This window comes from Galendromus occidentalis, unplaced genomic scaffold (genome assembly GCF_000255335.2).
Source record: "Galendromus occidentalis unplaced genomic scaffold, Mocc_1.1 scf7180000077524, whole genome shotgun sequence".
NCBI lineage: Eukaryota > Metazoa > Arthropoda > Arachnida > Mesostigmata > Phytoseiidae > Galendromus > Galendromus occidentalis.
This window is the reverse complement of record NW_003805512.1, coordinates 3,175,306-3,186,129: the sequence shown is the minus strand read 5'-3', so window position 1 is coordinate 3,186,129 and position 10,824 is coordinate 3,175,306. Positions and strand designations below refer to the sequence as shown.

The 10,824-nt window shown below is 52.1% G+C and overlaps 3 protein-coding genes across 3 annotated transcripts; 2 read left to right on the top strand and 1 right to left on the bottom strand.

Moving 5' to 3' along the window:
* Positions 1–516: 516 nt before the first annotated feature.
* On the bottom strand, positions 517–3,984 carry LOC100901418 (actin-5C). The gene is made up of 2 exons (XM_003747647.2): positions 3,030–3,984; positions 517–1,219 (listed from the first exon to the last, which is right to left on the bottom strand). The coding sequence occupies exons 1-2, from the start codon at positions 3,982–3,984 to the stop codon at positions 789–791; spliced, it is 1,386 nt and encodes a 461-aa protein (XP_003747695.2). The 3' UTR covers positions 517–788.
* Positions 1,226–6,298, top strand: LOC100901181 (actin, cytoplasmic 2). Its single transcript, XM_029112634.1, has 2 exons — positions 1,226–1,583; positions 5,088–6,298. Exon 2 carries the CDS (start codon positions 5,094–5,096, stop codon positions 6,090–6,092), a length of 999 nt encoding a protein of 332 aa, XP_028968467.1. The 5' UTR covers positions 1,226–1,583; positions 5,088–5,093; the 3' UTR covers positions 6,093–6,298.
* A 625-nt stretch (positions 6,299–6,923) lies between these two features.
* LOC114828463 (uncharacterized) lies at positions 6,924–9,149 on the top strand. Its single transcript, XM_029112717.1, has 9 exons — positions 6,924–6,941; positions 7,053–7,226; positions 7,308–7,438; positions 7,539–7,651; positions 7,717–7,877; positions 8,229–8,442; positions 8,554–8,626; positions 8,752–8,911; positions 9,027–9,149. Exons 1-9 carry the CDS (start codon positions 6,924–6,926, stop codon positions 9,147–9,149), a joined length of 1,167 nt encoding a protein of 388 aa, XP_028968550.1.
* Positions 9,150–10,824: the final 1,675 nt, after the last annotated feature.

Here is a 10,824-nt window from a genome sequence, read left to right as displayed (position 1 = left end):
CAGTTCGAGTCAGTTCTGGTCAGCTCTGGCTCTCAGACAGTGTGGTGTACGAGGAAGCGAGTCAATCAGCTAGCTGCTAGCACACACTGTCGCGGGGCTCGAAGAGTTGCAAAAGATTGCCCTGGAATCCTGAGTACCCCCTTCTCGTTTGAGAAAGCCAAATGGAGGAGTGTCCGTTGTGAGTTGTGACAAATTATTTCACGCCTGCTAGATGAGAGGAGCATCAGCGAAAGGCATGAGTCAGTCAATCTTACTCCATCTTCGCGCCTCGCCGGAGACTTGCCGCTGGGCGCATTCAGAACTGAAAATTGCATCGACTCGGGGAAATCAGGCGCTCGGGGCCCCAGGTATGATCTGGGTCTCGATCGAGACGCGTCGCCATCGATACTCCGGGGGACCACCGTCATTGCCGAATATCCTCCTTGCGGACGACTACCTAATGCCAATTACTGGATGACATGTCGGTCACGGGGGAGTCCTGAAAATATATCATGTACAGACATCACGATGTATTGGCAGTCGAATCGCACCTACTGGGCGGTGCCAAAATTTATTTCACATCTTGCATAACACATTCACCGCTTCATGGGGAACGGCATCCTGTTGGTTGATTCGGCATCTGCTCGAATCGGAGGAATGCCCACGAATATACAAGATAAGTGTACGTAAGCCGTGACGGTCGTGAAGCCGCAAAAGGCGGAGAGACGTGAAGCTCTTCGCAGCCTTCGGAATGCGGATGACGAAGTTTCCTGATGCGGATGACAGAGTCCAACAATTCACCGGCGTCCTTAGAAGCATTTCCTGTGCACGATGGCAGGTCCAGACTCATCGTACTCCTCCTTGGAGATCCACATCTGTTGGAAGGTAGAGAGGGAGGCGAGAATAGATCCACCGATCCAGACGGAGTACTTCCTCTCGGGCGGGGCGATGATCTTGATCTTCATGGTCGAGGGAGCGAGGGAGGTGATTTCCTTCTGCATACGATCAGCGATACCAGGGTACATCGTGGTTCCACCGGACAAGACAGTGTTGGCGTACAGGTCCTTACGGATATCGATATCGCACTTCATGATCGAGTTGAAGCAGGTCTCGTGGATACCGCAGGATTCCATTCCGATGAAGGAAGGCTGGAAGAGAGCCTCAGGACAACGGAAACGCTCGTTACCGATCGTGATGACCTGTCCGTCGGGAAGTTCATAGGACTTCTCGAGGGAGGAAGATGAGGCCGCGGTGGCCATTTCCTGCTCGAAGTCCAGGGCGACATAGCACAACTTCTCCTTGATGTCACGGACGATTTCACGTTCAGCGGTGGTGACGAAAGAGTAACCACGCTCGGTGAGGATCTTCATCAGGTAATCGGTGAGATCCCGACCGGCAAGATCGAGACGGAGGATGGCGTGGGGAAGAGCGTAACCCTCGTAGATGGGCACGGTGTGGGAAACACCGTCTCCCGAGTCGAGAACGATACCGGTGGTACGACCAGAGGCGTACAGGGAAAGTACGGCTTGGATGGCGACGTACATGGCGGGGGTGTTGAAGGTCTCAAACATGATCTGGGTCATCTTTTCACGATTGGCCTTAGGGTTAAGAGGCGGCTCGGTGAGAAGGACGGGGTGCTCCTCGGGTGCGATACGGAGCTCGTTGTAGAATGTGTGGTGCCAGATCTTCTCCATGTCGTCCCAGTTGGTAACGATGCCGTGCTCGATGGGGTACTTCAGGGTGAGGATACCTCTCTTCGATTGGGCTTCATCCCCTACGTAGGAGTCTTTCTGACCCATACCGACCATCACACCCTGGTGACGAGGGCGACCGACGATGGAGGGGAAGACGGCACGGGGAGCATCGTCTCCGGCGAAACCAGCCTTGCACAGACCGGATCCGTTGTCCACAACGAGGGCTGCTACGTCGTCGTCACACATGTCTGCGGAGAATTCCGGCCGGCAGGGACAGCAACACTTCCTAATCGACTGTGAAGTAAACGGTCTGAGGTGAGAGATGTGCTTTATACAAAAGCATCCCACGCCCTCTGGTGACTGTAGCCCTCTCACAAGCTCTACTCGAACTACCCAAAATGGCTCAGTGCGCGAGTCTGAGCAGTTCGAGGATGAGTCTAACCCAAGAGCAGCGCCACATGGCCTAGCTTGGCCAGGCCAAACCAGAGAACCGGCTTGCTGTTGTGCTTGTAAGGGCGGCCGACAGCCACATTCAGACGCTCAAAAGTATAATCTTCCTGAAACAAGCGACTGTGCTCTAACTCGGGCGCCGCTCTAACTCGACGGTTCGGAATCGCCACGCTCAGAACACTACATCGACTCTCATGATCCAACGACGCGGACAACCTTCATGAATGATCATCGTTCGTTGCTCAAGCAAAGAAGGCGTAGTACGCCCGTTCCCCCGCTTCTCAGTCAGAAAGCGAGAGCTCTTACGGAGCTACAGCAGCTGGAATCATTTCCTCCTAGTCCATAGCTGTGGGTTTCCAATTTCTGGGTCTGGGCATGCTTCCCATCTGTAATTTTGGGCTCAAAATCCTCTACCGCCGTGAGACAATGTGGCAACATCATCATCTCATTGATTCTCCGGAGTCTAAGCGGAGAAATGGACGAGAGCAATAACACAGTTAAAATTCCCGAGTCAGCTTTCATGGCACCCACTCTTCCGCGAGCCAAGCTCGAGCCCGTCGGGCGTTAGGTTTTCCGAATTTCGACTCTGCGCGAATCTTGAGCTGCGTGATTTATTTCCACTTCAATGCGCTACAAATCCTCGCCAGTTGACGGTGACCGGATGTTTCATGCTTTATGTACAGAAGTTCGTGATGAGGCGTGTTCTCGGCGTTGATCGTCATCAACCCAATCAGAAACATTTGCGATGGACAATAGCCGGACCGGACTCGTCGTATTCTTGTTTAGAGATCCACATTTGTTGGAAAGTGGACAAAGACGCTAGAATCGAACCACCGATCCAGACGGAGTACTTTCTCTCAGGGGGAGCGATTATCTTGATTTTCATCGTCGACGGAGCAAGGGCTGTGATTTCTTTTTGCATACGATCAGCAATTCCAGGGTACATCGTGGTTCCACCGGACAAGACAGTGTTGGCGTACAGGTCCTTGCGGATATCGATATCGCACTTCATGATCGAGTTGAAGCAGGTCTCGTGGATACCGCAGGATTCCATTCCGATGAAGGAAGGCTGGAAGAGAGCCTCAGGACAACGGAAACGCTCGTTACCGATCGTGATGACCTGTCCGTCGGGGAGTTCATACGACTTCTCGAGGGAGGAAGATGAAGCTGCGGTGGCCATTTCCTGTTCGAAGTCCAGGGCGACATAGCACAACTTCTCCTTGATGTCACGGACGATTTCACGTTCAGCGGTGGTGACGAAAGAGTAACCACGCTCGGTGAGGATCTTCATCAGGTAATCGGTGAGGTCTCGACCGGCAAGATCGAGACGGAGAATGGCATGGGGAAGAGCGTAACCCTCGTAGATGGGCACGGTATGGGAAACACCGTCTCCTGAGTCGAGAACGATACCGGTTGTACGACCAGAAGCGTACAGGGAAAGTACGGCTTGGATGGCGACGTACATCGCGGGCACGTTGAAAGTCTCGAACATGATTTGAGTCATCTTCTCCCGATTTGCTTTCGGGTTCAAGGGAGCCTCGGTGAGCAGAACGGGGTGCTCCTCGGGAGCCACACGCAGCTCGTTGTAGAATGTGTGATGCCATATTTTCTCCATATCGTCCCAATTTGTCACTATACCGTGTTCAATAGGATACTTGATGGTCAGAATGCCTCTCTTGGATTGGGCTTCGTCTCCTACGTAGGAGTCCTTCTGTCCCATTCCAACCATGACGCCCTGATGTCGAGGACGACCCACGATCGAGGGGAACACAGCACGCGGAGCGTCGTCGCCAGCGAATCCAGCTTTGCACATTCCGGATCCATTGTCCACGACCAGAGCTGCGATATCTTCGTCACACATCGCGAGAGCTGGTATTGTCGGTGACTTGACTGAGCGGTATCGAGTTTTGGAGTGACGGGGGTTCTCGGTTCCACAAGGGTCCGATGCTTCCACATGTGCCTCTAGGTAGAGCACGCATGCGCGGTACACTCGCGGTGTGCTCTAGGACCATATAAGGAGAATTTCCCGGCTCGGAGGCCCCGATGTGCTTGGATCCGCTCAGATAGAAGCTATGTGAGTAAGTCAGTCAGTCAGCCTCTGGTGACAAGGAAGGCCCATGTTCTCCACCAAGGCTGAATAAGCGCGGCTCGCTGGGACAATTGTTCGAATAATAATCAGACCTAGGACAGGAGGACGCTGAGTTTTCAGAGAGTTCTGAGCATCGAATTTTTGTGTCGGCGCCATGGGTAGCGAGGCAGGATACTGTTCAGATCTTCGGCTCCCTTCGAGTCACCGGATCTCGGCAGGACGGAGCGTAATTTCATACAGAGAAGGACCCTGGGATAGACAAATCCTAGATTCTCTTATCGGGAAAGACTCTTGCGTGGCAATTCAAGTATCATTCCAACGCTTTTGTGACTGACCAAAAGCGAACATTTTGAAAGAATGCCCTCCCTTCGTTTTGTTTCCATTCTCCGAGTCCTCGTTCAGTACAGCACTCGGTCTGGGCGCGGAGAAATGTAAACTCGAGCTCTCGACGGCTGTGCCGGTCACCACCAAAGCGAGCCAAAGCCAAAAGTTTGTTGCCAAATAATGCCTGAGACCACGTCTTGCTACTGTTGAGTTTCGGTTGCGAGAAGCTATCTCCCGCCGGTCGTCTAGTATAGTGTAGACTATCTTTTGAGAGTCTCTGGGACCATTTTTGTCCTGGTGGGAGGGCCCGCTAGGGGGCGTTCGGTCGTATTTAAGCGGAAAACAAGAATCTCCTTGCCAGTGTTGCTGAGGCAATCGGTGAGTTCGGTGTCCCGTGGCAGTCATCAACGTAGGACCTTTCCAAAATGTGTGACGACGACGTAGCCGCCCTTGTCGTGGACAATGGATCCGGTCTGTGCAAGGCTGGTTTCGCCGGAGACGATGCTCCCCGTGCCGTCTTCCCCTCCATCGTCGGTCGCCCTCGTCACCAGGGTGTGATGGTCGGTATGGGTCAGAAAGACTCCTACGTAGGGGATGAAGCCCAATCGAAGAGAGGTATCCTCACCCTGAAGTACCCCATCGAGCACGGCATCGTTACCAACTGGGACGACATGGAGAAGATCTGGCACCACACATTCTACAACGAGCTCCGTATCGCACCCGAGGAGCACCCCGTCCTTCTCACCGAGCCGCCTCTTAACCCTAAGGCCAATCGTGAAAAGATGACCCAGATCATGTTTGAGACCTTCAACACCCCCGCCATGTACGTCGCCATCCAAGCCGTACTTTCCCTGTACGCCTCTGGTCGTACCACCGGTATCGTTCTCGACTCGGGAGACGGTGTTTCCCACACCGTGCCCATCTACGAGGGTTACGCTCTTCCCCACGCCATCCTCCGTCTCGATCTTGCCGGTCGGGATCTCACCGATTACCTGATGAAGATCCTCACCGAGCGTGGTTACTCTTTCGTCACCACCGCTGAACGTGAAATCGTCCGTGACATCAAGGAGAAGTTGTGCTATGTCGCCCTGGACTTCGAGCAGGAAATGGCCACCGCGGCCTCATCCTCCTCCCTCGAGAAGTCCTATGAACTTCCCGACGGACAGGTCATCACGATCGGTAACGAGCGTTTCCGTTGTCCTGAGGCTCTCTTCCAGCCTTCCTTCATCGGAATGGAATCCTGCGGTATCCACGAGACCTGCTTCAACTCGATCATGAAGTGCGATATCGATATCCGTAAGGACCTGTACGCCAACACTGTCTTGTCCGGTGGAACCACGATGTACCCTGGTATCGCTGATCGTATGCAGAAGGAAATCACCTCCCTCGCTCCCTCGACCATGAAGATCAAGATCATCGCCCCGCCCGAGAGGAAGTACTCCGTCTGGATCGGTGGATCTATTCTCGCCTCCCTCTCTACCTTCCAACAGATGTGGATCTCCAAGGAGGAGTACGATGAGTCTGGACCTGCCATCGTCCACAGGAAATGCTTCTAAACATCTGCACAGTCGGAGCCACATCGGAATGCCCTTGCGCACCAGTTGCCCGCAACACTCGTCAGCTGCTTACCATCTGCGCACTGCAGTGCTTTGGATGTGTGCTTTATATTTTTCGTTATCGCTCGCACGCTTCTAAGTTGTTATAAAGACCCAGTTAACATCAATGGAGGACAATAAACTGCAATTTGCACGTTCCATCTACTCGATGTGACTCTCACTGGGGTTCCACTCCGCGGGGTCCGTCGCCGCCCAGGATCATCGCAATGGGGAGGCCTGAAATCGAATCATGAATGGGATGTCACCAACGCCGTAACCAGGTCCGGGTGCGAACAATCACCTGTCTCAAGTTCCGTGACCAATGAGGAACTCGAGGCTTTGTCTCAATGAAGCGGCCCTTGATGTGATTTGCAGACTTAGCTTCGGTCACGTGCCGCTCTCGCGTCCATCCTATGTATCAGTATGTGTGGGCATTGGATCTCTCCCGGGGTGGACCACAGAGGAGAGGAAGATCATGAGCCTGTCTCACGAGGAAAATATTCCCTCGAGCTGTTGGCATAAAATTAACTTTGCTAGAGAAGATTGAGTACAAAAAAGCATTCCGGGTAGACTGAATATTGATGGTTGCATCGATCCGAGGATCTTCTGAAATACCACGTTCAGTTAACTTGTCTCAGGCAATGATCCATAGCGGATTCGGGATCGATCCTCATTACATCTAAGCCGTGCAGGCAGATTATTCATGAGGAGGAGGGCCCGGATCCCGTCGAAGTCGAGAATCGCCGCAAAGCGTCGTTTAAATCAGATCCTGTGCAGCCTCCACAGATGAGAATGATAACCCCTTCGAGAGTCCGCTCAAGACCGAACAAACGTTTCGGCCTCCCGGCTTGGGACGTCGTCGGTCATCGACTACGATGGTGCCTGATAGTCGTCTTGTGTCTGAGTGGGCTTGGATTTCAGATTCGGGAGTCCCTGTCTTCATTTCTCGATTACCCCTACGAAGTAGTGATATTCGACAGGAGAGTAGCCAGAGAGATTCTTTTCCCCTCTGTCACGATTTGCCCGGAGAACTGGTTCGATCGAGGCAGAGAGCAATGCGAAAGAGATCCCCGGTTCTGTACAGTCGAAGGTCAGGTAAGTACGAACGGAGCCTCCTGAATGGGACGGTTGAATGGCTGGAATATAGCTCAATGAGATCTGCTTCTCTGTTTCAAGATGCTGACAATCGGCTTCTACCACTTCCAAGGCAACGCAACCATCAGAAAGCTTGTGAGATTCGAAGCTCGGGATTTATTCAAGTGTCGAATGGTGTCGAAGATCTGCCCGAGTTTCGACTGCGTCGATTTGTATGTTTTTGTTATCCAATGGGCTCCGAGGCAGCAGTGCAAGCCTCTCCATACAGGACAGCTCGGGGGATCGTCATCATCTTATGAACTCTCGTTCCAGCATGAAACCCACCTACTTTAGGCAGCCTCGACATCAATGCTACACCATGGATCTACTTCAATTTTTACCCACGAGGCATTTTTATCGCAAGTGCGAACACGCCTGGTCGTATCGTAAGTTTCGAACCAGGAGTCTTAGTTCTCCGATCCGCTTTGAGGGTAAAACACTCTCGCTCCAGGTCTCGAACTCTCTTCCGAATGGAGTGATCGAACGCTTTCCTTGGCTTCGGACTTCATGGACGCGGGACTTTTCGTCCAAGGACCGGGTCTCGCGATGCCAGCAAAGCAGACCGTCGTGGATTTGCCAACAGGGAGAGACTTGCGGATCGGCGTTAGACAGGTGACGTGAGGAATACATTCCTTGCTCTCTCAGGTGCAAGATGCCCGCCGTGATTCGGTGTCCCCTCGATGGAACCAGGCTCTCTTCGTGTACTTCGATTGATTCGCTTAATATTGGAGAATCAGAGACAGCAATCGCGAACCGGATGAATAGGCCCGGGGAGCGGATTCTTGGGTTCCCGATCTGAGTCGGGGAGCTCGTCGAATGAAGAACCTCTTTGAAGGCGATCGCCGGACGCATGGGGAAGCGCGTCATTGCTGTTGTTTCTCTTCTCTCCCCTTTGGTAAAGTCGCTGCAGCTTCGCAAGAGGAAATGCCCTGAGTGAGAAACCATGATTTATTTGCTTGGTAGATTGCGACGGAACGTCTGAAGCGTCCGTTCTCCTCAAAATGCCGCCAATACGCCGATATGGACGATAAATACTTCGGGCTCGAAAGTCGCGAATACTGCATACAGAAGTGCGTCATTGCTGCCGAGATGGACATTTGTAATTGTGTTCTGATCCTTCATGAGTACGCGGAGACTATAGCTCGACAGCTGCCCATGTGCAATGCGATTCTGGCCGGTGAGTGAGACTGTGATGGAAAGGAAGCGACTCCTCCATTTGGGGACATCCGATGCTCTATGACATTCGTAGCATAGATTAACTCAAGCATAACTCCATACCCCCCTGCAGTTCGATGTTTCCGGAGTATTGCCGCAACTGATCGGATACAGAAATGCGTCGAAAACTGTGACGTTAATTGCTTGTGAGTCGACAAATCCTTGCTGCGAGACGAAATGAGAGCTCTTGAAAGCCGGCGAGAGGTCTCACAAACGCCGCAGGGTCGATTGATAGGCCGAAATACTAAGCGTAAGACTGCTTGCCCCGCAGAGATATAAGCTATGATGTGAAAGTCTGGTCTCTGCGCGACCTTCCTCCAACGCCGAGTGATTCTAATGGAACATCTCTGTCCCCACCGAAAGCATACAAGCTCAAACTGGAGTTCTATTCAGATCGTACTGAAGTGAGCAAGGAGCAACGAATGACCTCTGTACGTCATGGGTTCATTTTCTGATGCGCACATGTCAGAGGACCGTGAGGCCGCAAGCGAATATACCTCGATTTAATCGAGACACACATCCAATCTATGCACAATAATCTTTCAGCCCGTGGAACTGCTTGGATTCTTGGGTGGATACGTCGGGATGTGGATTGGAGTATCTCTACTCGAAACCGTGGGAAGTCTCCAGGAGCGATTATCGAAGCAAACGATCATGGGGTCACGATGAGATCGTCGGAACGACGTCAAGCGAAGCTCCATTGCGGACGCTCAGGAACATCCCGTCTTCAAGCTTCTTGTCAATCAGATATTGCACGTAATCTGAACAATCGACTGAGCAACGTCGAACTTTTGTGAATCAGAATACGGGGCGGCATTGGGGGTAGTTCATGACCAATTACCCTTGTTTGAAATGGCTCGGCTCTTTGAAGTCATAAACGTAATTACTCGGATAGAGAACCCGTACACGAATCTCTGTACTTGAAAGTCTGTTAGCGGCGCTCAGAGAGAGATTTTTCCATAGATAATGTCGATGAAAATCCTTGAGCGGATTCTTCTCGAACAACCGTCTCAAACGATAATTGAAAATAAGAGTACCTAATCAGTATACTTCATCACAAGCGAAACGCCAACCCTGCCACGAGAACCATCGATGACTGCGCAGTATCCCGCATCACGGTTCAAAGTAGAGTTAAACAAAGTAGAGAGTCTCGCCGATGGCGGACCAAAAAGGGGTAAGAAGTAGTCAGAGGGAAATTATCTCCTCGGATTGCCCACACACTGACCGTAGGCAGTCTTGGTGCTTCCGAGGCAGCCGTCGTCGTCATCAATGCATCGCCACACGAGCGGCTCTCTCGACCCTACTTCGTGCCTGCCCTATGGTGGCGTTCAGTGAGTCTGGTCCGTCTCTTTTCCATGTTTGGAGCTGAGAGGGAGGTAGGAAGGAAGGAAGCGAGCAGGCTCGTCAAACGATCTCTGGAACTCTTTCCGCCAGGTCTTAGTGTCGTTCGTCCGCGCTCAGAGCCCTAGCCTGAACCAGAGAAGCCTGAGGGAATCCCCGGCTATCGGCCAGCGAGCGAACAGACTAAAATCTCGAGCGAGCGAGGAGTCGCCCCATGCTTGAGGGGAAATCGTATATGTCCTTCTTAATTTATCTGTATTCCCGGATAAAATGATGTATACGCCGGCATGATGATGGAAAACACTGTGGAGGCTAAGATGGACGGGCATCCCCAATGTCGACTTTGAAACCTTCCATTATCGCATCCTCATGAGCTGGCGGGGTCGTTCGAGCTTTGTGTCGAGCTCCAAGGATAGAGTTTCAAGGTGGAATTGGATTGACTCGGATAGCTCACGAGGGCGCGATGATTGAAGGCTGCAGGTTCGACATCGGAGGTGCCCATGCTTTAGGATATTTTCGGTGTTTTGTGAGTTATGGAACTCTTTTTACGACCAGCCAGTCCCTTTCAAGTCACCATTCGCCCGCGATCTCCAGGGTGGTCGACCACTTCCCTCATCATCCTTCCCACCTGAAAACCTCCAACGATTCCCTCCCTGACAAGCCCGTATTCCGAAGAGTAGTGTCGCAGATCCAGAGGATGGCGTGAGTGTCGTGATATATAGTGTGAGTATTAGAAATTCATTTGTGAATATTAGAAATCGTTCCGGAAAACGTGGAGAGACCGATGCCAGGAGGGGGGAGAAAAAGGAATCCTCCGGGCATGAATGATGATTTCCTTCATGTTCCGCTGCTCATTCGGGCTCAATTTATTATCGGCTCGATCTATCGCTGATACAAGCACTTGCTACAATATACCCGCCATACTTGAAATAGTGGTATTTATAATCACTCTCATCGCAACCGCGTAATCGTATCCATGATTCTGGTCTCAATCTCCATCTCC